Raw genomic sequence first — 27,201 nt, forward strand, 5'->3', positions numbered from 1 at the left:
CATCAATTAAATGCCTGCTTTCCCGTCTTTGTCCAATTTATGTATTTGTAGTCAGATTGTCATGGTGACCGCTGCTGTGGGACCCTGGCTGAGGGTGAGGCCTGTTGGTTAGGACGCAGGGCAGCACCTGGGCTGCCATCAGGGGTCTCTTCCGCCGAGCACTTCAGCGAGCGCAGAGTTCGTTTCACCACAGAAATCCCAGATGAACAGCGACTCTTCAGAGCAGAGAGGCGAACGAGGCTGGCTTTAATTTTTGCAATTACGTGAGAACGGCTTAATTTCCTTGCAAGCGTGGTGCTCACAGCACGTCCCCAGGCAGCATTCGGGAGCCCCAAACACTTCAGGAACATAACAGCAAGGCCATATAGAAACGTTCTGGTAAAAAACCAAACCTCATGGTTTAGCTCGTGGAACGGCACGGGGAAGAGGAGCCATTTACAAGAAGGAACCTGCCCTTCAGAGCGGGAGGCTGGCACCGAGGGCAGCGCCTCACAGCGGCGGGACGGGGCGGGACGGTGCCGCCAAAGGGCTGCAGGCGGGAAGGTCGTATCGAGGAGCCTCGTTAGCGCAGTAGGTAGCGCGTCAGTCTCATAATCTGAAGGTCGTGAGTTCGATCCTCACACGGGGCAAGAGGGTGTCCTCCTTTTCTATAAACGGAAGGGAGAGGTGCTTTTAAACTTATTTTTGTAATATATTTTTATATTTCATATTTTTATATTTCATATTTTTGTATTTTATTTTTTATATATATATTTTTATTCTTTAGATTTTAACCGGTTTCTCCCGCTGCCCCCACCCGCCAGGGGGCGGCCGACCCCCCCCCCCCCGCCCCGCGCAGACCTCCCTGAGGCGATAACGGCCGCCGGGCGCCCGTTACCGCGAGGGGGCGTGGCCACGCCCGGCGACGGCTGCTCCGATTGGCGGATCCGCGCGGAGGGGGCGTTCCCCTTTTTTTAAACGCCCCGCCCCTTCCGCCGCTTCCGCCCCGGGGCGCAGAACGGCGGCGGCGGCCGCCATGGCGGTGTGCGCCCGGCTGTGCGGCGTGGGCCCGGCGCGGGGCTGCCGCCGGCGGGGGGCGGCGCGGGAGCAGCGGCGGGGAGGGGACGGCGACAGCGAGCCCGACACCGACACGGAGCCCGAGGAGGCTGCCGGTGCGGCGGAGGACGAGGAGACGGAGCGCATCGAAGGCTCGAGGCCTTCGCCGGGCCCCGCCGAGGCGGGCCGGCCCCCGCTGTCGCTGCTGGAGCTGCCCCCGGAGCTCCTGGTGCAGATCTTCGGCTCGCTGCCCGGTACCGACCTGCCCAGCCTGGCCCGGGTCTGCACCACCTTCCGCCGCATCCTCCGCACCGACACCATCTGGCGGCGGCGCTGCCGGGAAGGTACCGCCCCGGGGAGGGGGCTACGGGGGCTGGGGGGGGCGGGGGGAGCCCGGGTTTTGGGGGGTAGGGGGCTGGGGGAGCACGGTTTAGGGGGGTAAGGGAGGATAGAAGGATGTGGGGGGGCTGGGGGTGTCCGGTTTGGGGGCTTTGGGGGGGGGTAAGGGGGGCTGGGGGAGCCCGGTTTGGGGGTCGGGAGCTGGGGGAGGGATGGGGGGTGCGGGGGAGGTGGTTTGGGGGTTGTGGGGGGGAGGACGGGGGTGTTGGGGGTGTGGGGACTCGCAGGGGGTGTGAGGATAGGGATTGGGGTTTGGGGTGCAGGGTGCAGCACCCGAGGAGCAGGAGGCTCCCAAAAAACGTGGGGGGGTGAGCCCCTGGGGGGCAGGGGGTGTGTGTGAGGGGCTGGACAGCAAAATGGGGGGGTCCCTGGGATGGGGGACGGATAGATGCAGGCCCTGGGAGACGTCGCCTTCACCTCTGCACAAATCCTGCAGATGGGGGAACGTCAGGTAACGGGGAGAGGGAAGGAGCAGTGTCCGCAGTCAGGCTGCGCCGGGAAGGAGGGAGGCACTGGGCGTGCAGCCGGGAGTCTGGGGAGCGGGGGGCTGCGTAAAGGGGGAGTGAAACCCCCCCGTATCCGCAGGAGGCGGGCAGGCTGGGTAGGGTATCTCGTCCTGCCCTGGCTCGGGGCGTGCTGTGCTGGCATCCCAGCGGCTCCTGGTCCGCATGTGCGTTTCCTGGGGAGCATCTTGGAAGGGCGCTGCGCTGCATTAACGCAAAAATTAGGGGACGTGTTGTGTCTTGGTGTTTAGGCTGCAATTCTTACTCGTTACTCCTCACCTTTACCTCCCATCAGCATGACTCTCTGTCCCGTTCTTTAATCCAGCGGCTGTTAATCCCACCCTCCAGGTCCTGTCTTGCTGCGCTCATCCATCTCTCCTCGTAGCGTGGTCCTGCCGGGTGCATCTGCTGCCAGCTCCTGGAGTCACACACATTTCCTTGTCATTCCCTTTCTGTTTTTAACACCAGGAAGGGCGTAAGGATGAAGAATGTAGGTATGGCAGAATGGCTGTCTGCCGTAGGCAGTGGGATGTGCTCAAGTGCATTAAACCTTGCAGAGATGAATTCTTGCTTTATCAGCACTGTCCAGGAACCCTTGGGCAGTACAAAGGCTCTGCCTAGAAAATGTGCACCAAAGCGTTCTTATTTCTTCGCTCAGCATGGGATGATCCCAATAACTTTGCGTTTTTTGGAGGCAGGCTAATAAAATAGCATCGTTCTTTCCTTATACTCCTCTGCTGATGCAGGTTTGTGCACTTGAATGGTTTGCAAAACTTCACCAGTTCTTAGCGCTTTGCACAGTCCTACGCATGTGCAAGTAATTACCCTCATGGCAGTACTGTAACTTTGAATATATGCATTTGTAAGTATAAAATTAGTCACCATTTTAGGAACCTGTTTTGTAGTTAATTTCTGTGCTTGTATCTCAGTGGTACTGTTGCATACGCTCAGCTACTTTGTGTTCAAATGTGTGCATGCAACTACCTGGTGAGTTCAGTTACCTGGGTACACGTATGGACTTATTATAAGAATTTTAAATATATATATAAATACCTCTTTAAAATCTAGACTATCCTGACGTGTATTTCTGTATAGCAGTACGTCACTGACTACGTGATAGTCAAACGCCAAACATAATTACCTTTTATAATCTCTTTCAAAAACAAGGCACTTCCTTCCTAAGGACGGTTCTTAATCACGTCCCTGTTTCTGCCTGAGTTTAAGCGTGACGTGTCTTGTTGTGAAGCTGCAGGTCCTAGAAACGGAGCGAGAGCACGAGCGCTAACCAGCTTGTACCCTTGTCTCGGGCAGGAGCAGCGCTGGATGCGAGGGAAGGCCTGGCTGTTGCCCAAATCTGGTGGGGCACTCAATCCTTCGAGAGTTGGTGTCGTCTTCTTGCGCCGCTCTGCGCTGTCTCAGTTTTAGAATAGCCTTGAAAAAGTGTTGTGGCTGGTGCAAACGTCCAGAGGGCTTGTCTGGAAGGTGAAGGAGTGGCTTCTGCTGGTGGTTGTAAACTGGGTGAGTGCTGGGACTAACCAGGAGCAGTTGTGTAACACTGGCGGGGCTGTGTTAGGACTGCTGTCCTTTTATCATCGCAACTGTTTGGGGTAAACAATGTCTCTGAATTGCTCCTTTGGCAGGAAGGGAATTGCAGTCGCTTTCATGTTTTCTATAAATAGGAGGTTGCTGATCTCTGCAGCCGGAGCAGAGTTGAAGCATGCTTCACCCTTGCTGGTGGCCTGGCCTACCTTGATTAACGTCTGAGAGTTGATTTTAAATGGTAACCACACCTGGAAACAGCCCAGTTGTTCACAATAACCAGGTCTAGAACTTGCCTGAAAAGGCTTTTGATTGTCAGAACAATCTCCATTAGCTTCAGAACCTGCTGAAAAGTGTCATCCAAAGGTGTTAAAGACGCCAGCCTTCAGCAAGCTTTATAGACAGAGGTTCCTGGGCAGGAGCGTGGGAAATCTGGTTTATATCCTCGGTGAGGGGGTTGTTGGATGGAGTTTAGCTCTTACAAGACTCTGGAGAACCCGTGCAGGAGCGTAGCATGCAACTGCTCCCGCAACAGGAACTTTTTCTTGTGGCGCTAGCCCTTAGTAAATGAGAACGTGTCTTCTATGAGTCACAAGGCTTTAAACTCCCTTTGCGTGAGGTTAAAGCATTGTGTGGTGTTTCCTTGGTGAACCGTGGTGGACTTTCCTTCCTCTTTGAACACCTTCTTTGTCAAGGAGCTGTCTAAAAGCCAGTGGTTTGCTGTTTCTCACTGCCATGGCAGGTGCACAGCAGTCATCCTGCAAAGGGTCTTAGGTCTGTCGGTAAGTTGTAGGTCTGAAGCTCCCCGTCTCTTTCCTTTACAGTTTCCACAAATGCTCACATTCGTTGCAGATCATGACTCCTTTCGGTCAGCTCTTTGTTTGCAGTTGCAGAACGTGTCAGTGGTAGCTACAAGCCTTCCCCCGGGAGAAGTGTTTGGGAAAGTATCCCGTGTATTTTAATCCGATAGTTCAGCCTTTGGAAACAAGCCGGTTCCAAATCTGTCCACCTGGTATTTCAGGGATGCCGTCCTGAGAATCTCCTGTTTTCATGGTGTCTAAAATAATCCAGTAAGTTTCTATGCCTTCTGTGTACAGACCTGTAAACGTGCATTTATCCAGGGCTAATTAGAGTACTTGATTAGTCAGGGTACAGCTGAAACTTAGCAGTCCTAAGTGTGTCAAGCCCTTGCAGGCATCCTCATTTCCTCTGAATTGCAGATGTCCGTGTGCAGGGCTCGGAGCCGCTTTCTGGCATTGCCATGCTAAGAAAGACACAAAGAAAAAGCAGGGGTGTGATCTTTGATGTGAGTACAGGCTTTCTTCCCTACACTGGTTGACAGCGTGCTTTTTTTATATAAAAAAGAAGTAATGTTTTTGGCATCCAGGAAGAGAAAACTACTTATCCAAAGGAGCATGAAAGGAGTAAATGAGAAGGAAATGAGCAAGGAGGAGTAGTAGGCCAGAGCTAGGTGTGCAAGGTGTGCAACGTGGCTCCTTCTGGAGGAGGAGGAAATGTGAGGCTTGGAAGAGTGCACGGCTAGAGCAGGCCAGGGAGTGGCTTACACTTGCAGATGTATTAGTGCAGCTCGTTGTACGTGGGGACTACCTTTCCACGTCCTTTAAATTCCAGTGCATGTGGCTGTGGAAGCAGCACCCTGTCACCACGTTCGGCAAGTCTTCCAGGCGCTCATTGCAAACCTCATAAAACAGACTTGGCAGCTGGGCAAGTAAGGACTTTAAAACCAGTTTCCGTCCCCGTTTTTGAAGCAGGATTAAGTAAGCAGTTTCTAACCGTATAAATTCCACGTGTGAATTTCTGTGGCTGTTAACTCCTTAAAATGCTTTGCACAGTGAGCTGCAGCACTGGGATGTTTCTTTAACATAGAAATTCCTCTTCAGTCCAGTTAAGTCTTAGGAAGCATGAGTCCTTCATAGCCTTCTGGGAGAAGGCTTTCTTCTTTACAAAGAAAACCTCATCAGCTTTAGTTTTCTGTAACTCTTGAAGCCCTACCTAGCGGTAATTCTATGTCCCTCTTGTCCTCTGGATTAAAAAGAAAGGGCCAGCTTTCTTGCTTAGGACCTTCAGAATTTTTGTAGGCGCTGGGAGCCAAGAGGTTTATTTTTCTCATCAAGCAGCTATCGTGATGTGAACAGCTCGTGAGTCAGGAGCACTGAACTGATACGCTTACCCAGAGTTAAGCCATCAGTCTGGGGTTCTGGCTGCTTGTAGTCAGGTTTGCTGAACAAAACAGTAAGGACTGGTTATCGTAAAACAAGATGAGCGAATGTTTCAAGTGAGATTGTTTTCTGATAACCCAAGACTTATACAAAGGTGTTTATAATGTCAAATAGTGTGGAACAATATTGAAACTTCCAATGTCTGTCTTTTTTTCCTTTAAGGGAGCTTGAACAGAACACCAAATCTTTCCAGAAAGGATTTCAGCTGCAGAACTTGGGAAATGCACCTTTACCAGGGTTCTTGCTTTCATGAAATTTCCCTGCAGGTTGTCAAGGGCACGAAGCCGGGACAGAGCTCTCACGTCAAACCCGTTCCCACCCCAGCCAGTTGTTTCGGGGTGCCTGCTGGAAGTCGGTCTGTCCTAGAGCTGCACTGGGACTGCAGCTGAAGTGATTTACAGATCTATTAGGGAAAACGCTGCGAGACGTCAGGACCTTCTAGAGGAAGGCAGAATGTCACTGTGCTAGTATTGCTGTCGGCAACGTGGAGAAATGCCATTTGGGCAGGATCCTCTGCATGTCTCCTCCCTTTCTGATGCAGTATAAATATCTTGGGTGACACTGACTTGAATCTAGCTGCAACGCCTGCTGCAGAAGGCATGCATCCCGCAGATGCTGTGGCCAGGTGAACGTTTGTTTACATGGAAAGAGCTGGCTGTTTACAAACAGCGGGCTATAACCACCCTGCTGCTGTCACCTTAAAAGATCTCCGACTTTCTGATCAGCTGAGGAAACATACTGTTCCCTCCATCCCTTTGATGTAATTACCAGACACATGCCCGCTCGTGTCCAAACGCAGGCTGGTGGCTCAGAGCCTCGCGGAGCCCTGCAGGAAGGGCAGACGGGGGATGACCTGCAGGGTGGGTCTGGATTTCCAGCCTCGAGCGGAGCTCTGGTTTCCCAGAGCTGCAGCAGGGCCGTGCAGGGTCAGCTGGCCGTAGCCCAGCACTAAATAGCTTGTTTGTGCTGGGCTGGATGTGCTTTCCTGCAGGCTCGGCTGTCTGCTTCCTGGCTAATTGTGCCTCCTCATCCCACCTTGTGTTTGATGCACGTAGAGCTTCCTCCTTGGAAATCAGCAGGACTTTTGCCGTGGACTTCTGCGTCTTTTAATAAAGGGCAGTGCGTTTGTACCTTCTGCCTGCTCTTTTTTCGAGCTTGCTGCTTACCCAAAGCAATGTCACGCAGAACGTGCGTTCCCCGGAGGCAGGCTGACAGTAAGCTTCGTGGGTGCTTGATCATCGTGTACCACAGGCGTGGTATTTATAGACTGAATGAGGCTGAATTCATTCAGGGAAACTTCTGCTTTTCTCATATGTGAAAATGAAGTCTCAGTTTGCAGCAGGTTACCGGCATTAGGTAGCGGTGTTTGGCAGCCCTGCTTGATGGTCGATTCGGGGAAGCTCAGCTGAGGATAAGCTCCATGTTTAATGGTTTGATGAGGGTCTTCACAGACGTGCTTTTGTATCAAATGTCTGACTGGTGTTTGGTGTTGCTCGGGGAAGCTGCTGTTTGATCTGCAGGATAGATGGCTTTGATGTCAAAGAGGATAGCTTTCTGTACTGAGAGCTAACGGGGTTGCTGCAGCAGCCTGTTTTTTGTTGCTGATGATTTTTTGGGATCTCCCTCCTCTCATTTCCTCCCTCTGGTCTTCTAATGATTTCTTGTGCTGAGATGTTAGTGCTTGCTTTTTTTTTTTTTTTCCCTTAGAGTTTCTTAGAAGTTCAGCGCTGACTTCCTGAAAACGAAATGAGATGATCTCATTTTCTGCTTCAAAGCTGCCTTTAAGGTCTCTGGATTGCTTTGTTTTCAGGGTGTTCTGTAAGCAATCAAAGGCATTCGAGCATACAACAGACCCATCTCAATCTGATCAGCTTTCCAGTGTAACCATATTTGTACATGCTGATGCCTGTTTTATGTCTCCGTTTCATTCTTTTTAAAGTCTGTGACCTTTTCCTTAGGATCCTAATAAGCTGTTTTCTCTGTTGGGTTCCTCGGTGGAAGTAAATAATTACTACACGCGACCATGATTTGATCTAAATGAGCATACATTCCAAGCTATAATGAGTATGTCTTCCACATTTCACACCCTTTCCAGACTAGGTGTAAGCTTCTGTAATTTTGTCGTGTTTGTGTGTTCCTTATGGTGTGTTTGTTGCAAGCATTGCTCGTAAAATGTATTAGGTTCCCGATCCCAAACTGCAGTGAAATTACATCTAGCTTTCCATTTTCTCTGCAAAAGAGCAACGTGATCCTGGACTCAGGTTGCAGCTTGCAAGAACGTACCTAATAAGATCCCGTTTTTGCTCAAAGAGTAGATATGGAGGTCCTGGGTAGCAAACACCTTTGTGCCTGAGCTGACGCTGTTACCTGTGTCGTTGCAGAATACGGCGTCTGTGAGAACCTGCGGAAGCTGGAGATCACCGGCGTGTCCTGTCGAGATGTGTATGCCAAACGTAAGTGATCGAGCTGGCGCAGATCTGTATGTCCTTGCTTAGTACCAACTGAAACCATACACATGCTGAATATGTATTAAACTTTGACAGATTAAGTTATTCAGAATTACCTTCTAATGGCAAGGGCGTCTGTGAAGATAACATCTTTGGGATTGTATTTCATACTAAGAATTGGGATATCTATGTCCCCCACTCCTTTGGTAGGAAAAAAGCATGGCACTTAAATTTCCTATAGAGCATAATGAAGGTTTCTCAACCTTTCCGGCTTGTTTTACCCTTTTCAGATCTTGCTAAGGAATTAACTGATACTTTTCATAGCTGGAGGCAGCCCGTGCCCTAAAGTAACGAAGTCTTGATCTCAGCGAAAGGATGCCATTATGCTAGCAGTGGGGAAGAGCTGCCAGTAAAGGGGTGAGCGCTCCTTTGGGCTGCTCCTGAAGGAAGTGTCCGTGTTTTAGGGGTGGCTGTGAGTGGGACCCCAGCTCCTTACACCCAGTGTGCCTTCTGCAAGACAGATGCACGCTGTCTTACAGCGGGGAGGGGGGTCATCAGAGAGGAGAAACTGTCTCCCTGTCCCCAAATCTGGTCCTTTGCAGTCAGAAGCGGAGCTGCCTGCTCTGAGAGCTCCCATGTCAGCGCTGCCAGGCTGTGTTTTCTTGGTTGCACCACCACAAATTTTGTAAGGATCCTTGGGATAAAAAGCAAGATTTAACCTGTGGCGCTTGAACTGTGGCTTCTGGCTGCTGAGATCAGGTCCTGTTTTATGTAGCAAAAGCAGTAACTGTCCCAAGCTGCATCATGAGAAGTCTCTGCGGGCTTTTCAGAGCCAAAATCTGGCTTAACTTCCACACGTGCTTTATTTGCTGAGCCTTGAAGCAGCGGTGACTTCAAGCATCGATCTTTATGCTGGAAAGGAAGAACTTCTAGGTTTTAATCCCATCTTTATTAGACTTGCTGAGCATCTGCAGGCAAAATTACTTCTTCACCTACTGACCTTCTTTACCTGTCTGTGCGCATGAAAGGGAACTGCCTGATTTGTCTGCAAAGAGTTGCACTTGACACGAGAACCACCTCTGCGATAGGCTTCATGGCATTTCTGAAGAAGAACCGTGCCCTTATCCTAACTAGCCAGCAATCCTAACTAGCGTGGTTGCTAGCTAGGAATGGCCAAGCACTACTCAGGATGCTTGGCAGCTATTTCTGGCTTTTGGGGGATGCACTGTCTTGGCTCTCCTGCTCAGATTCAACGTTTTGCCTTGTTGCAAACAATTAGCGGTTTCAGAACGGTTTCGTGGTGGTGTGACCCCATTTTCTCTGCTGTCCTGTAAACCTCTCTAATTGCAGAAGAGTTAATTTGGGGCTACTGGCAGAACTCTCACAAGCTTTTCTGCCCACTGAATGTGCTTCTACAGGAAGTGGTGTGGGAAATGAGGGACTGAGCTTAAATGTTAGAGAGCACGATTAATGCAACGACTGGCCTGCCATCTATGTAGCTACTTGTCCTGAGACACTGTGGAGGGAGCCTTATTTCTCTTTAACTTCCCTGGATGTCAGTTGTAAATATTGTCTGGGGGAACCTTGAACGTGCTAAATTCTGTATAAGTAATTCTATCTGTGTATGCTTGAGGCTGGGGCTGATGGAGACAAATTGGTGCACCACAGCTGGAAGTAAAGCCAAAAGGGAGTCGGTCCAGATTCATCGCAAGGTTACGTGCTGGTTACGGTGGAGCCGAGTTCTCTGGTACTTACCCTGCTGTGTCTGTTCAGGTATAAACCCACGAGTGAAGTCGGGGCGTTTTATGAAAATCCTTCCCGACTACGAGCACATGGAGTACAGAGATGTTTACACCTGCCGTACGTACCTCCTGCTGGTTGATGCTTCCTGCACTAAGCACACACGAGATGCTGCATGGAGTGTGACTTTTTGCTTTAAGCAAATTATTTTGGGGTGGATCTTGGGGCTGAACGGAGGGCGTTGTTAGTCAGTTCTTTCTGCTGCTCGTGAGTGGAGTAGTCCGACCCTTTGGAGTGACAGTGTGAGTAGGGTACACGGTGAGGGCTTCTGGTCTTCTTTTGAAATGCTTCAGGTTAAAAAATTGTCCTGACCAGGCCCAGAAAGAAGGGTCTGTGAAGAACACTCAGTAAAGAAGCACTCGCTCTGCTCTTTGTGCATCGCCCCTTTCTTAGAAAGTATTCAGATACACTGGTCAGGACTTCTGAAAGCAAGCCTAAATAAACTCTGGGCTGGCAAAAAGCCTTGTCTCGATCCAGATGAGCTGTATTCAGATCCACAGCCCTTCCTATACTGATTCCTTCCCTGCACAGTGAATCCTTTCAGCCGCCACCCCCTCTCTAGGAAATACTGCTGGTATTTTGGAGATTGCGATCAGCATTCTTCTCAGTCACGAAACTGCTCTGGGTTATCTGTTCTTTGCCTCCTGATTTCGTGTTTAGGACAGAATAGCAAAACATTTCAGTCTGATGCTCAGTCTCCTGCAGGAGTTGGAGGGAGCACTGATCAGATTAAATCCCTGGAGGAGGCCTGTAGTGCTTGGTGTTTGGAGGGGGTGTTCAGCTGTCTGCTGTTCCATAGGGGAAGGGTAATTAATAAGGTCACTGCAGAGGAGTTCTGCAGACTCAGGTCGCTAATTCACTGGTGCTTGGGAATGGAGTTTTTCCACGCATGCTAACAAGCGGAGTGGATGCTGCAGGCTTGTCTGTGCTAAAGAAGACAGCTGAGCATGGGCCACACAGATTATCTACAGCAGGCCACGATGATGGTGTTTTTCCTGCCAGTCACAGCAGATAAGCAGTGGCAGTGCTGCTGCAGGAGTCAGAAGAAAGCTGTAGTTCTGGCAGTCCTGCCCGTCAGCACCAGCCTTGTTCTGGAGCTGGGTGGGATGGAGAGGCTCTTCCAAAGCTGCCCCTTGGGATTTGGGCTTCCTTTGTAGGTTGGTACCTGGGTAATTGCTCTGAGCGTGCAGCTTGTGGTGGCTCTGAAATGGCATTTTGTGCTGTTCCCTCAGCTGTGAATTCTTTAGCTGCAGCCCCAAACTCCTGAATTCTGACCCTCTTTTCTGTAGGGGCTTGATGTATTACTTGGGGAACAGCCAGTGCGTTTTTTTGCCTGTTTCCCTCTTTCCCCACCTGTGTGTTAAGTCTGTGCTGCCAGGATTTGTCATGTGAGTGCTCCCCAGTTCGTGTCCACGCAGCGTTAGGTCAGCTCAGATCACTTTCCTCGGGGTTTTCAACTAGCCTGGATGACACTTTGCTCTTTCCACTAGCAGGGCAGTTGTTGCTGGCTTGGGGGGCTGTAACTGCTTACCTTGGTATCTTGCTGCATCCTGGGAGTCTGAGTTGCAGTAGGTCAGGTCTTCTCCAGCCAAAGCGAGCTACCTCTGCTTTAAAAGCTGCAGAACTCATTGAGAAATCCCATTACCTTTTTTTTTATTTCCCTCAAACCTGGATGCAGGTAACGTAATAGATTTAATTAAAACAGTAGCATACGAAAGCATCTGCTCTGCTCCTGTTTTAATAACCTGTTCTGGGGTTGCAACCTGCCTGTTCATCCCGCTGGTGTTTGTGGTATGCCAGCTCTGTGCTGCTTGCTTGGACCCACTCTGCATTTGCTCAATGTCACTTCCTTGTCCAGCACAGGCGTTAGACCCTTCCTAAGCAGCCTCCTGTGGATGGGAGCTTGGGCATACACTGCTTTTTCCTGGCCCTTCTTCCCCAGCTGGATTCAAGCTGCTTTTTCATCTGGAGAGCTTGCAGGGCTGTGTGGCAATGTGGATAACACCCAGGCTGGGTGGGGGTTGTGCTGAAGCTTCCTGTGGATGTATTTTTGTTCCATTTGGCAGGACGTGGGCTCAGAAATTTGGATAGGCAAAGAGGCTCCTTCAGGACTGAGAAGAATTGGAAGTGTACATAGCAGAGGAAAGCCTTGGAGAAAGACCCAAGTGCGGTTTTCTTTCGAGGAGTGGGGAGGGAAACAGCTGTCAGATCCATCCGTCTCCTGCCATGGAGTGCCAGAGCTGGAGCTCGACAGGTTGTCCCTGCTGTGGATAGAGCTGGAACCCAGAGGGTTGTTCAGGCCTTTAGCTGACTGTCAGCGTTTTCCCCGATAACTTCTTTCCTCCGGAGGCTGCACAGCTCTTTCAGCCTCCTGCCTCTTCCGCAGCCCCAGGCTTGCAGGTGACGGGGCAGCTGGTTGAGTTGGGCTGTGCACGAAGCAGCCACGTTCCCTGACCCGCTGCGGCTCCTGGAGCTGGAGCCGTCTGTTTGTTCAGAGGGAGCAAAACAAGGCTCACCTTGCCAGGCAAACACTTTCCCTGCTCCTGCAGAGCCTGCTGGCTGCAGCTCCCAAGGGGCTTCAGGCAGGAGCTGGGGGAGGATGAGGGAAATACTCCCTGCTTTGTACAGCTTAGCATCAAGTTTTCTGTCCTAAAAATAAAAAAAGCTGGGTTTTGTCAGCTCCACGGACAGGGTGGAGCAAGCAGATTGTGGCGGGTGGAACGGCTTTTACGCATACCGTGTATTAATATGTAACTACTGCACCGAGACGAGGAGACGGGGAATGCGGTTCGCCTGCTCGTCTCCGTGCTGTTTGTGCTGCACTTGGTTTGCTGAGTAAAACCAGGCCATCAGTCCTAAATTGTTTACTGCGCTGGAAAAAGTTTCTTCCAGGCCAGTTGGCAGCAGCTCCGGACAGCCCTCCCTGGTGTCCTAAACCTCTGTGGAAGTTCTCTGCTTCGGTGTAATAAAAACATCCCCACGTTGTTGCTGTCCTGGGTAGTTAAAGGAACAAAGCTGCGCTGAATCTCAGTTCTTCCTATAAAGTGATGTGAAACAAAACTCTCTCTTCAGCCTGGCTCTGTAGGTTAAAAGTGGTGGTTGTGGCTTTCTGAGTTAGCCGTGAGCATCATCGGAAGGCCCATGTGGTACCTCCTTGCCATGTTCTTAGAAATAACACGCATCCTCCTTGTGTGTCCCCACCCAAAATTATATGGACAAAATCCATGGCTGTGATTGTTAGGAATGGAGGCAGGTAGCATCTCCAAGCTTTTGTTGGGATAATTCTCTATCAGGCATTAGATTCTGTTTGCTGAAAATTTTCCTATTTGGCCTTTGATTTTTGGTGTGACTGAATGCGCATCCAGCTCTGCGATGAGAAACTGAGGAGCCTCGTCTGCTGCGGTAGGCTTTGAGAGGGACGTGGAGGCAGGCTGTGGGCACTGCCGTGGGTAGCAGCTTGCTCAGAATTTCTGGGGCTGTTACTGGGCTCATAACCACCCCACCAGATCTCCCTCCCCACTTGGCATGGTCTCTGCGCTTTGCCTTTGCTGCCTCAGTGGTTGCTTTTAAGGACACAACTCTAGAGACAGGTTTGTCTCTGCAAGGAGGGGAAATTCTTTCAAAACACTTGAATTTCCCTATCCCTTACTGCCTTTGTGTCCTTATTTTCTGTTGCTTTGTGGTCTGAGACATCAAATATGTTTTTGGTAGCCGGAGGTGGCAGATTCTTTATTTGTTCTTAGCTCTGGGTATGGCATGTGATTTGCATCAACAGGGCTGCGTTGCAAAAGTTTTCTGGTTGTTCCTGCTGAGGTATCTGGTTGTGTCAAGTCCTGGAAACGAAATCCTGCCCCTGCAGCGGGGCAGAGCTTCAGAGAACAAGGCAAATCTGTGTGAACTTGTGGGAGGCCTCGGTTGAGAAGTGCCTCGCTGCGGTTGGGTGTAACCAGCTTTCACTTCCTTTGTCAGGGCTGTTGGGGGGGGTATTGGGCAGCGTTGTGTGCGGTTTGTGGTAGCCTGCCTTTTTCTTTCTTTTCCCCAAATCCCGATTCCTTAGCTCGATGTGCTCACGTCAGTGTCTCGCTGTTCCCTAGTGCTGCACCGATACCGCCACATCTTGGGATTATGGCAGCCGGACATCGGGCCCTACGGGGGACTGCTGAATGTGGTGGTAAGTACCTCGGTCTGGGGCTTGGGAGTAGAGGACTAAAGAGAGTCTTCTGCGTGCCACTTCCTAGTCCTGGTTGCCATCCACGTGGTAGCAAGAAGTCTGAACAGCCACCACCCAAGCACATGACACGTTCCCAGAGGTTGCTTCTCGGATCCTTTGATCATCACTACCTTTATGCAGACAGTCCTTTTGTTTTTCAGCTGCTCTCCAAACAGCCACAGGAACAAACGAAAAAACAGGAGGAATGTTTCAGGGCAAGGCTTCATTTAGACTCATGCTGATGTTCCAGTGGCTGGCATGGGAATCCATTCCTTGTGCTTTGACTGCAGCAGAGACTTGAGCATTGGCCCATCACTTTCACCTGCAGCTGAACACTGTGCAAAGGGTTTTGCGCTTGTGTTCCTGTGGTTTGCCAATTTTTTAACCAGCAGTGCTTAAGCCTAATGCATCAGATGGAGCTGGCGTCTGCCAGTTCTGGTGCTGCTGGGCAGAGCAGTTAATGAGCAACACTTCTCTCTGTATTGTTGAGAGCTGGGCAAGAAGCTTGCCTGAAGCCCTTGTACTTTGCACCAGGGTTCAGCAGGTGACAGGCTGAACCGTAACATGACAAGGCCTGTGTCCTTTGGGTTTTGCAAGGGTCAGTTCTGTGAGCTGGTGTAAGAGTGCGTCCAAGTGCACCAATGCTTACACGATATCGTGACCTTATAAAGGCAAGCGTGCCTCTGTGGCACTGCTCTGCATTTGTCTCACGTCTTGCTCTTTAGAAAACATCCTTTCTCTGAAATCGCAGTGCTGGAGGGGAAGGATTCTGTTAGGCATGCAGGAAGAGGGCTGGCACTTGTACCTCTCAGCAGAGGGGATTGTTGCTTCCTGTGCTGTCTGTGAGTAATGGAGCCAAATAATTCCTCGTCCAAAAGGCACAGATAATCATGAGAAGCAGAGCTCCTCCATGTGAGTGTCTGCCAGCATGAGCTCTCAAACCAATTAGAGCTTGACTTGCTGTGTGGTCTCTTCAGTGCAGTCTCCCTCTCCGGATCCTGCGCACCAAGCATCCGTCACAAAGTCCTTTGCGGTAATAAAAGCCTGATCATTTTCCGGTGGTGCAGAAAGCCTTGTAAAGAAACCCTCTCCCTCTTCACCAAGGGTGTGCTGCGAGTGCATATGGTCTGGTTTAATTGCTGGAAAGCAGTTTGGAAATGCAGCAAGCTGTTCTGCAGCTCCTGCCCTGATTGAAGAATAGGCCCCAGGCTTGTTTGCTGCAAATGTCACAGAACGTGGGCAATGCTGACAGTGTGTGATTTTTATTTTATTTTTTTCCCATCCCTCTGCAGGTAGATGGCCTGTTCATCATCGGGTGGATGTACCTGCCGCCTCATGACCCTCATGTTGATGATCCGATGAGATTCAAACCTCTCTTCAGGATTCATCTCATGGAGAGGAAATGTGCAACAGTTGAGTGTATGTATGGCCACAAGGGGCCTCACAATGGTCATATCCAGGTGAGCTTTTCTAGCATTTTACACATCGTGTGTCCTAGGGGCAACGTGTGTGTGTGCACACACCTCGGATCTAGAAGTGGATTCAATAGAAAATATATATTTGTAGAAGGATGTGGCTTTCACCACCTTGTTTTATGTGTGGATGCCAGCTTTCTCCTCATTGCGTCTTCCAAGTTGTATGAGCTGCTCCCTGTTCTGAATTTGTTCACTGTACAGCAAGGCTGTTGTACTTTCTTCTGTAAGACTGGAGCCGGGTGGGAGCACCAATATGTGTTCCTGCTGAGATAAAGGATACATAAAGAGGCTTCGTGTAGCTGCTGAACGTGCCCAAGCAGGGATGCAGACCTGGTTGGTTTAAGATGAGACTGTGGGAAGGCGATTTAGCATCACCCGTTCAGTACAGTGAATGCTTTGAAAAGCTTCCTGAGGGGTTATTTCCTCTTCCTTAAAATAGAAAGCTCAAATAGAGAAGCAACTTGAAACTAAGGTATTTCATTAGAATGCGATGGGGTTTTATTGCTTTTATTTCTCTATCCTATAGCAGATGCACTCGATATCACTTAATGGCGTCTCTCCTGTGCCAAAGTCAGTAACACCTGTTTTGTAAAGCATGTGCTCTAAGCAGTCTTAGTTACATCATCCCTAGGCATCTCTAATCAGGTCTGTAACCTTCTAAATCCTCCTCCACGGTAACTCCAGATCGTAAAGAAGGACGAGTTCTCCACGAAATGCAACCAGACAGATCACCATCGGATGTCAGGGGGAAGGCAGGAGGTAAGAGTGCTTTGCTAAGAGCCTGGCTTAAGGCTGCTTGTATGCCTCCTCTCTGAAGATAAAACACTGCTGCCTTATCTGAGCTCTTAGCTAATATTGGGATCTGGGAGATGGTCTTCAGGGTTCTAATTTCTGTTTATCTGAACATGCTTGAAAACCCAAGCTCGTAGCCTCAGGCTGTTTTATTCTCATCTTTTTCGATTGAGTAGAATTGTTTGTGACTTGAATCAAAACTTAAATCTGCCACACTTAAAGAATTGCAGGGTCTTGGGGAGCCCCTTCTGCGAGTGCCGAGGGGTGGTTTAAGGATAGTGTGTGGGATCAGTTCATCATTACACCTACGGAGTGACTGGGTGGAGACCCTTGTCTTACCTCAGAGCGTGGCAGGGTGTTAGAGCAGGCTGTTACGTCCATCCTGTTGAGCAAAAGGCTATTGCTAATATTAGGCAATTCTCTGGCAAGGTGGTTTTCCCCCAGTACTGGGCTGTTTGATCCCGAGCACCTATGCTGTGATGCTGTTCCTGTTTGATAGCAGGCTTGTCTGAAGAAAGACAGCACTGGGCATTGTATGCCATGCAGCACTCACCAGACTCATCTATGATATCGCTGTCTGTATGATTAAGATCCTTCAGACACAGACCTAAACTCGAGTAACAGCTGCATTTGAATACTGGGTTGTCAGCGGGGCACATTTCCACTGCTTGTCGTCTTCATCGAGGGATTAAAAGCTTCATTTGTTTGTTTATCCCGTGACTGTGTAAGGTATACCCAGCAAGGCAGATTCCTGCCTCAAACTAGGTGCTTTAAGGTGTAGGTATAACTGTCACGATGGAAATTGTCAGCTAATAAATGTTCTAGGTAGCAACATTTTCTGCCAGGAGCCCAGCTAGCTAAACGTGACAAATCAGTTGCTTCTCACATATGCTTTAAGGTGTCTGCCTACTAGCAGGAAGCAGCTGGGTGAAAGGTTTAGTTCAGTGTTTTCTGGTTCTGTAGCAGATGAGAAATGCTTTAATACTTTCAAAGCGCTGCGTTAAGTATGTGCGGCGTTATGGTAATTGGAGGATCTGGCTTTAGAAGATAAAGCAGGTTCGGAATATCACTCGGTAGGCTGCTATCTTAGCGTAAGCTGTTATCATGCTAACTCATGTTAGGGTATTAACTTGTCAGAGCCGGTGCGGAGGTACTTTGGGAGCCTTGTTCAAAGGACCCTTTGGATTTAGATGCATCGTTATTATATCAGCAGGATTTAACCTCCTAAATCTTCAGTGCCTTTCAAAAGCTGTCCTTTTTATGTTTAACGTGCCAGGACAGAGCACTGTAGTGGCCTTCTGGGCACAAAATGGGTTTCTGCAAGGTAGGTCAGGACATAAACAGTAGATCAGCTGCTTCGCAGTAACAGGTGATGCTTATGCTTTTATTCTGAGGAGACACATTGGCTCTACCTGAGATTTATTTGAAGAGAAGCATATCTTTATTGTGTAGGGCAGTTACCATAATGACTGTGTGTTAAGCATTTTATTCCCAAATCCAGGCACAATCTGCTGTCAGAGCACATGCCCTCTCTGTGGCTCAACTCGTGAGTTGTGCTGATGTGGTGAGGTCACACTGGGGTAGTGCCCCTGTTGCAAATGCAACACCTCTGTCTTCCTGCAGGAATTCCGGACGTGGCTACGGGAAGAGTGGGGTCGGACTCTGGAAGACATCTTCCACGAGCACATGCAGGAGCTCATCTTGATGAAGTTCATCTACACCAGCCAATATGAGTAAGGGCACCAGCTCTTTTTAGGTATTAAGGCTGCTGCGACTACGAGACCACATTAGATTACTACTTCTGAAAATGGGATGCTTGCAGTGACCTTTAACAGCCAAAGGAACATCACTGTTTAGTTTCGGTCTCTGCAGGCTCTGTGCAAAGATACGGTGAAGGACAGTCCTCTCTGTTTGTTCAGAGAGAGGAGATGTAATGAAAGCAATAATAATAAATTTCTGAGTTCTTTAAAATAGCTATGCGCAGTAAGATGGTTTTGAGCCATCTAACAGTGTTTAATTTGAAGACAGAGAAAATATCTGTGATCCCAAGGGGCTTTTTGATTATTTTCCCTGTTAGTAAACAGTATGCTTTGTAGTGCACTAGACAGAAATTACACAGTCCCCGAGAACTTGTTTTTTCTTGAACTGTCACGCCAAACTTCTAATAGCAGCCACCTCGCTGTAGCAAATATTTAAACACGCTTCACTCTTAGCTTTTCCAGAAATGCCAGGGAGTGGGGAGGCTTGCCGTGACCTTGCTGCAGGAGCATCCTGGTGTGCTAACGGGCGCTGATAGAGGGAAGCGGAGGGATGGTGTGTTTGCATACATCTGAGTGAAATCTGTGAAGCTTCTCGGCAGTGCTGAAAACACAGATCCCACCTCTGACTCAGTGACGACCCAAAGCTGCCTAGAGGAGCAGACTGCAAACACATTCTTCATTTCCAGGGGTGCTCCTTTAGCCTCCCTGACCTTTCTTTTTTTTTTTTCCACAGCAACTGCTTGACGTACCGACGCATCTACCTCCCTCCTAGCAGCCCTGATGACCTTATAAAGCCGGGTCTCTTCAAGGGGACGTATGGGAGCCATGGGCTGGAGATTGTCATGTTGAGCTTTCATGGAAGGAAAGCCAAGGGGACTAAAATCACCGTGAGTACATCTTCCTTTCTCTCAGCTGCATGTTAAAACATTGTTTTATTGATGCCGTGGAGCCACAGGAGAGAGGTCTCTGGAAGGTAATCAGGTGTTGCCACCCCAAAGCCTGTTCCTCATGGGGACTGGTGGCACCAGTGAATCCGAACACATGCAGCATAGCTAGAGTGAGCTCTGCAAAGTTTTTTCATGCTGCTACCTGGCTCTCTCTCCCTTTTCTGTCCCTACCAGCTGCTTTCTGAGAACAGCTGGTAGCAGGTTGCTGGAGATCACTTGTGCATCTGAGGAGCAGGTACCAAATGTTAGATGCTCTTCACTGAAGCCAGCCAAGCTAGTGAGCTCTTTCCTCTTTATGGAAAGGATTTGTGACAAAATGCAGATGCAGCTTTGACTTTCTTTCATCCTTGCAAGTACAGCCAGACTTGTAGCATTTGATGTAAAATTCTGTTTCTGACAGTTCAGGGAACAACGAATAAAGTCTGTTATCTTTTGTTGCCAACTTGGTGGTGGTGGAATGGGGTAAACTCTGTGGAAGTCAGGTGGGGGACCCTGCCCTGCAGCCATCCTGTTGCTTCCCTTCTCCAGGGAGATCCCAACATCCCAGCTGGGCAGCAGACCGTGGAGATCGACCTTGCGCACCCTCTGCGGCTACCCGACATTGAGAACCTTCGTGATTTCAGCGAGCTCTCCCGCATCGTCCTTGAGGTCCAGGAGCAGGTGCGTCGCGAGGAGCAGGAGGAGGAGCAGCGGCAGGAGGGAGAGGACCGCTCCCAGCAGGCTGCCTCCCAGCCTGCTGCACAGCCCCTGGGAGGAGGAGAAGGTGCTGAGGGGGAAGAGACTGCAGCTGGGGCCCAGGGGGCAGCCCAGGACCAGGCGCCAGCTTCCCAGCCTTTTGTGCTGCCCATGGGAGTCATATCAAGGAACGAAGACTATCCCCGGACCTGCCGAGTTTGGTAATGGCAGCTAGTGGTTTTATAGCCTGCTTGTGCCAGCTCTTTTTTGAAATGGAAAGAGTAACCTTTGAGGCACATGCTGTATTTGTTTGCGCTTTACCTGCACGCAGATCTCCCAGCCTCTCGTGCTCAGGCTTTCCTCCTCTGCTGCCCTATCTCCTATGCTCTTGTTTGATCTCCCTCTTTCTTATCATGCTCTCATCTGCAGTCCTGCTTCCTTGGTAGATTTTTATCCTGTTACTTCTAAAAATAGCTCCTCTCTCGTATTTTGCCTTCTTTTTGTTTTCCTCCAAGAGCTGCCTGGCTCATATGTTTGGAGATCTGTTGGAGCTGCTTCCTGTTCCTGTGTGTCACTCGTGTTCCTTGGCTGTGGGAACACAGTGCTCGCTCCCACCCCTCCCTGGCGTCTGGTGCCTTGGGGCCAGCTCTGGAAAGGTGCTGAGCACCACAAGCAGTTGGTGCAAGTACGCAGAGAGCCTTGATGAGTGCGACCTGGAGTCAACGAGGCAGCACGCTAAATGAAGTGTGGAAAAAGAGCCCAAAAGCTGAGGCTTAGGCAGGTGACCTTCAGCCAAACATCTGTGCTTGTGGAAAAGCCTACCAAGAGCTGGTTAATCCCAGCAGGCCCCTGCTGTCACAACCAAGCTGTGTTTGAATAAAACCCAGTTCCACCTGCTGCTTGCTTGGAGGTTAGACTGACCTTTACTCCTCGCCAGCTCCTGGTAGATTTTTCTTTTTTTAGATTTTCTTTCTCTCCCTTCCCCTGGGTTTGTCACAAGGCTTGTCTCTCTGGTCACCCCCTCCACATGCGTTCCCTTTTCTGTGGGGGTTGTCTGGGCCTAGGTTGAATTTTGAGTCACAGAAGTAAATCTCAGCAGGAATACTGGGCTGAACTACAGAAAAATTCATCCTTGGGGTGCAGGTGCAGATTAGAAGCCGAAAGCCTCAAGAAGGCACAGATGAATGCACGTAGCAGTGGAGGGTTTTCTTTTCTTTATATGGTTCATAGTGTTTTTGTGCTGTGTGATAAGAATGGGTGATTGTAAAACTCCCTGCTCTGTAGCACTTGGCAGCATGTTTGGCAATGGCTTCATCGTAGTTTTTTATTAATTTATTTATTACTATTTTTATTAAATTTTAAGTAGTTACGGCTGTTGTCAACTCTTTTCTGCTGTTCCTCTCTCCTTGCAGTTTTTATGGGACGGGGCTTATTGCTGGCCATGGCTTCACCAGCCCCGAGCGAACACCGGGTGTTTTTGTTCTCTTTGACGACGATCGCTTTGGATTCATCTGGCTGGAGCTGAAGTCCTTCAGCCTCTACAGCCGGATCAAGGTCTCCTTTCAGAACGCCGAAGCGCCTTCCCGTGAGGCTTTTGATGAAATGCTGAAGAATATTCAGTCGCTGGCTACTTGACGGGTGATGTGTGATGGACAGGGCTAGGGGTTGCAAAGGCTGCTGCACTCCCCAGCCAAGGATGGGATGGGGATTCCTCGTTCTCGGTACCTCTGAAAAAAAGCATGCACTTTTAATAAAGCCTTTTTACCCCAAATGTACACATCCCTGGTAAAATATCCGTGACTGCCCTTTCCTCCCTGTCACCCCCACGCTGCTCCCTAGCAGTCCTTGGTACCCAGTCTGTAACGTAGCTTTGTATAGCTGAAGGGATCCTGCAGAGGAGGACATAGAGCTTTGTTGCTGCAAAAAGAATGTACTGGAACAAAAATATCTCGCGGTCAGAGGTGGATCAGAGAACATCTAATCGACTGGATGGACGCAAACCCTCTACTGTGGCCATTAGCGGTCTCCCATGAACGAGCCCTCCGTCAAGGAGGGGACTTTGAAGCCTGTGCTGTGCTCCTGGCCAATCTGTCCTCCTGGGGGAGCTGCTTTACCCTCGTGAAAACCCGTGAGGTCCCCTGCTGCAGGCTGGCTGGCTGCTTAACGAGCAATTGCAGCAGGGGGTGACAAAGCACATCCTCCTCTCCAGAAACCTTTCTCTAGGTGCAGCGTCATCAGCAGAGGCTGGTTTAGTATACCCGCATCCGTGGCTGAGTTATCGGAGTGGGTAGTTTCCTCCTGAGAAATTCCCCCGGCTTGGCAGCGAGGAGGTTGGCAGCGCACGTGGCGTTGCCCTGGCTTCTGGAGCTTGGTGGCCGTGCTGTCCCTGCAGCTCAGGGGCTGGGGGTCTCCCTGAGCACAGAGGAGAGGATTCTTGTGTCTTAGAGGTACACAACTGGAAACGAGTGTAAGCTGCAGAAGCTGACGCACTCGGAACTGGTTTTGTACCTGAAAAGTTCATCTTAGATCTTTTAAAATGGGGCTGAAAATCTAAAGGACGAAAAAATACAAACCTGTGAAGGGAGCCCAAATACAGCCTTTTTGACTCTTGTCTGCAGTAGCTAGCAGAAAGTGCCAATGTCGCTGGTGCTGACGTGACCCCAGTTAGGTGTCATTCTCATGTCAGGTTGCCTTGCACAGTCTGAAGGAAAGGTGAGGAATTCGTATGTTGCCGTGGCTCATTCTGGTGCTTTTTGTGGTCGGTGCTGACAGGTTGGTGCTGCTGCTCTGCTCACAAGACCCTTCTGTTCCCTTTCTAGTTGCGCTCGTTTCATCCCAGATGATTGCTCCTTGCACAGAAAGCTCCTGGGCTTAATTTCTTTCCGTGGTGCCTGCGTTCTCTGTGGCAGATCTGAGCTCTGCTGGGAGCTGTGGGCTGCTGGCTGGGGAGCCACGTTCCCCATAGACCGGCCTTTGCAGCAGTGTGCCGTAGGAAAACCCTGGCTAGTGCTAATCTGCAAGCTGTGAGTTGTGCTGTAAACCATCTCAGCATTTGCATCGGTGCGTGCTGTTGTTAATCCTGTGTAGGAAGAGGTGATGGGGCCCTTGTGCGGCGAAGAGAGCAGCTTGTAAGGAAGGTCGTGGTTGCAAGTGAAATAAATCCTTTGGAGTTCTTCCCTGGCTGTGGTGGTGAACTGCGGTTCTCTTCCTAATACCAGCTGGATCCGTTTGTCTAACGAAACCCTGCCTTTACATCTTCTGCAGGTTTTGGTTTGTAAATGTCTGTACGCGCGTTGTGGTGAGGATTCAGGGCCCCCTCTTACGGAGAAGCTTCAGTCGCTGCCTAGCTCCACGGGCTGCGAGCAGCTCTTTATTCGCGCCCTCACAAGGGCTTTTTGCCATTTCTGGCTCTCGAGTGTTCCCTCAAGCTGTGTGAGAGCCGAGTCTCCAGCAGGGGTTTGGAGCAGAAGGTCACGTCAGTCACAGGACTAATTCCTGTCTCTTTGGATACGGTTTCACAAGCCTCTGAGAATTCGAAGGTGATTTGGGGCGCTTTTTTCTTTGCTTCCTGCTGCCTCGTCAGCAGCGGAAAACCTGCCTCTGCGTTGAGGTGAGCATCTGAAGTGCTGTTACCGTTCTGGTGAATTAAGCTCTAAGAAATCGGTTCTGAGCAGCCCGCTGGAGGTGTTCCTGGTGGTGTCAGCAGAGGGAAGAGTCGGCTTGGATCTCATCCCAGCCCCACGCGGGGCCGGGAGAGCTGCTGGAGGGAGAGGTGGGGTGGCGGTTCTGAGCCTTGGCACGCGGGCAGGGAGGTGAACTGGGGCTGAAATCGCGCACCTCAGCCTTTTGCTCTGGCTGGTGGGCTGTGTGCGGAAGGAAAGCACGTGCTTCATCTTGCAGACACAAGTTTCCAGCTTCGTTATGCAAATCAGGGACACGTGAAGACTTCAGGAGTCTGTCTGGCACCCGAGTGGCCAGTTGATCTTGGAGCTCAGTGTCAGGCTGGTGCAGCCAGTGAGAAAGCTGTTTTGGGCTCTCCCTGAGAGAGCCTCGGGTGATGAGAGAGGTCCCTTGGGCAGCCGTTTTAATCGCTTGTCCTAAAACCACCTCCTGCTTCAATTGCTCTTTTATCTATGATTCTGATTTGTGGATTCCTCCTCCCTTCAACGTCCCCACTCACCTGACAAAAAAAAATAAAATGGAATTTTATGTGACTGTCTTAATAATGAAGGTTTTGCTTTTCTAAGACTGAAAACCCAGCCTGTCCTGATGCACTACAGGTGCTTGGCCTGAGCCCTGAGTCACTGCCCCGTAAGTACAGCCGCGTCTCCTCCCTGAACTTGCTGTGCCGGGTTTGCTGAGCGTGTAGAGGTGTAGGTGAGATTCCCCGCCGTGTCATCAAATGCTTTTAGAAGTCGCGGCTCACGTTTTCCTTCCCGTCAGGAGCCTGCTGGGGGTGCGAGCCCTCGGGCGGCAGATGGCAGGAGTGCTTCGCTCGGGTCTGTTGCGCAGAGGGCCTGTCGGGCTGCGGTTTGCGCGTCTTGCGCCTCTGCTGCTCTGCTCGTAGCTCGTCGCTCCTGGACCTGATCGGTGGCAGAGGTCAGGGGCTGCCTTCTGGAGGCCAGACCTGCTCGTCTGGCCGTGGAGGAGGGTTTGCAGAGGCAGGGTGTGCTGTGGCAGCCGTTCAGACGTCAGCTCTGCCTTTGTAGGAGCACCTTTGTGGTGTGCCGGCTGGCCTCAAAATGTCAGAGCGTGCCAGCCCTGATTAGAGGCAGAGCTGCTGGTACACAGCGGCTTTATTCCGTCTAGAGCAAAGGCACATGAAAAGAGCAAATTCTGTATTAACGCCGCTTCTTTTCTTTCTCTTCCCATCTTCTGCTCCTCAAAGCCTTGCAGGCTTTTGTGTGTGGTATTTCAGGAGCAGATTTTCTCTGCTTTGAGCGAGGAAAGCTGGCAGCGGGGTGAATCTGGAGACAGTGGCGTAAATACTCTGGGTGCTGCTGTGCCTCTAATGGGTCCTTTGGATCTGTTTATGTCAGAAAAGCAGAATGAGGCCACGGGGAGTTCTGACTTCAGCTCTGAAGGCTTTGGGAGAGGGGGAAGAGCAAGAGGAGCAAAATTTTGGCACCTACAGGTGAATTGTTAAAAGGGGCAGGATTAGCAGAGTGCCCAGGTTCGTGGTGGATGCTGCCAGCCAAGCAATTCTACAATTCTAGCAGCGATTTCTACTGCTGCTGTGCCCTTCTGTAGAAAAACTTGGAGACAGTCGTCTTTATGTGTTGGTTCCAGATGCTGGGGAAGATTGAACTCACCTTGTCGGGGTTGAGAATACTCTCGGTGGAAGGATTTGGGAATAAAAGCGTTTGCAATTAGGTTGCAGAGCAGCGTTGCCCAAATAGCCACAGCAGGACCTAGGGCTTAATTCTAATTTAGGAGCATTAAGCAAGTGACTGACGTGCTCGAGCTGCCGTGCTCCTAGATGCCGCTTGCCTCATTGTCAAAACATACGGGTTTGGCCAGCTGGAAAAACAGAAGCATCAAAGATCCACCCAGTTTGTTTGTGCTGGGGCTGATTTCAGAGCTATAAATACGCCGTGATCAAGCATTGTGGTTGCAGGAGACCTATTTCAGTCCGCCCGGGCTTGCCAGGTGTTTGTTTTGCCAGAGGAGGACGGACAGAATTACTTCGACTTTGGCTACCAGCTTTCCTCCGCAGTGACCACTGAGATGGTGATTAAGTAGGAAACTTGTACTGGGGAGAAAGCAAATCCACGTGGAAGCTTGCTTGGAGGTGTGAACTACAGGGGGGAAAAAAAAGCAGCCAGCTCAGTGTTTACTTTCAGAGAAGGATGACTTTTTATCGCTTTTTATTAATTTAAAAAAAACTAGTGGAACTTAATGGGAGTGTTGGGTGTTGTGTGGGAATGGGTCGTATAATCTCAGCTTGCTAGTTTAGGAGGTGATCATGTATTAACTGTCTTGTAGCTGGGTGCTCGTGTGGCCAGCAGTCTGCTGCTGTGTTCAGCTGCCGAAGGATTCCCCGCTGCAGGCCAGGCGGGCAGCATCGCTTACCGGTGGGGCACTGTGAGATCAGGCTGTGCAGTGGCAGATGAGTTACCAACACGTGAGTGCCACCGACTTTTTCTGTGCCGAATTAAGATGTATGACTCTGGTTTTCGCTTGGATTGCAGCCTTTTTGATTTTCAAGGAAAAGAGCACTCGGATCAGCTGTGTTCGTTAGCTTAATTAAAGCAAACTGCACTTTTTTCGTTGACTAATACTGCTCCTTCCTCTGAGCAGGCGTGCCCTGTTTGTGTGTATTTGCACTCACCACTTTTAACGTGACACCAACAGACGAACCTGGGCATCTCCAGCAGGCTCGGAGTGAAAACAAGCCTCTCCAAAGTGGCTCTTATTAAAAATGAGGATGAAAGAGCAGATCCCTGCTTCACACAGAGGGGGGTGCAGAGGGATAAGGTGAGCTTTTCTTTCCAAAATGCCATTTGACATCCAACACCTCCGCTTTCGTGCCACAAACGTCTGTGTGGAACATGATAACAGGAGTTTAAATAACTCGCCTGCCCTGTTTGTTCCCCCAGCTGAGGCCTGTGGCTCTGCCTGCCCTTTTGTTTGTGGGTTTGAGAGGAACGGGCTGTGTGAAAGGCAGACGTGACTTTGCAACACTTGGCCTACTTCATCCCAGGTATCAGAAAGCTGAGCAAAATGTGTGTGTTACTTTTACACCTAACCATTATAACCCAAGGAGCCTTTTCCAATTTCAAAAAATAATAAAAAAAAAAAGGTTTTGTGAACTCATTTGTGTGATTCTTTTTTTTGTTATTCCAAATAAAGGTTTCAGATGAGTTGCGCCTTCCTGATGTGCAGCACCCTGTCTTCCTTCTGTCTTGCGATGAGTTAATTTTCCCTTGTTCTTTTATTTGGTGAGCAGTTAAACTGACGTCCGGCGTACGGAGGGCACGCACCTCTGCAACATCCCAACTCTTTCCTAGTCCGCGTTTTCTGTTTTTAGCCCTACACCAACCCCACACAGCTCCTGTCCTGGGGTGCACGTGGTGCCCAGCTCTCCCTCCTTTTCCGAAAGAGTGATTATATTGAAAAAGCAGAATTTGGGCTCGCCAGGGAGTTGTTCACCCTCACACTGCGGGTCTTGTGGCTGGGTGTGTGCGAAGACGTCCGGAGGAGCCCCCAGGTCTGTGCACGTGGCCCCAGCGCTGCTGGCAGCGTTTTTCGGAAGCTGGGAGTTGTGCTTCCAGCTACGCAACTCGCTTCTGCCAGGGAGTTTCTTGGCAGATCGCTGCTTTTGAGAGCGAGTTTTGGAAACGGAGCACCAAACTGTCAGCTCTCAAAGTTCACACGTG

General features: G+C 50.1%; 1 protein-coding gene across 2 annotated transcripts; it reads left to right on the forward strand.

The window, feature by feature from the left end:
* Window positions 1-976: 976 nt before the first annotated feature.
* FBXO31 (F-box protein 31) lies at window positions 977-26,638 on the forward strand. Of its 2 annotated transcripts, XM_080552210.1 has the most exons (10): window positions 977-1,379; window positions 8,098-8,169; window positions 9,937-10,023; window positions 14,058-14,134; window positions 15,466-15,633; window positions 16,333-16,407; window positions 18,064-18,173; window positions 18,934-19,087; window positions 19,676-20,043; window positions 21,235-26,638. In XM_080552210.1, exons 1-10 carry the CDS (start codon window positions 1,016-1,018, stop codon window positions 21,455-21,457), a joined length of 1,698 nt encoding a protein of 565 aa, XP_080408336.1. In that variant the 5' UTR covers window positions 977-1,015; the 3' UTR covers window positions 21,458-26,638. The 2 variants fall into 2 exon arrangements, with proteins under 2 accessions (XP_080408336.1, XP_080408335.1); XM_080552209.1 differs by lacking the exon at window positions 9,937-10,023.
* The last annotated feature ends 563 nt before the right edge of the window (window positions 26,639-27,201 follow it).

This window comes from Anser brachyrhynchus (genome assembly GCF_964034855.1).
Source record: "Anser brachyrhynchus genome assembly, chromosome: 12".
In the NCBI taxonomy this organism is placed as follows: Eukaryota; Metazoa; Chordata; class Aves; order Anseriformes; family Anatidae; genus Anser; species Anser brachyrhynchus.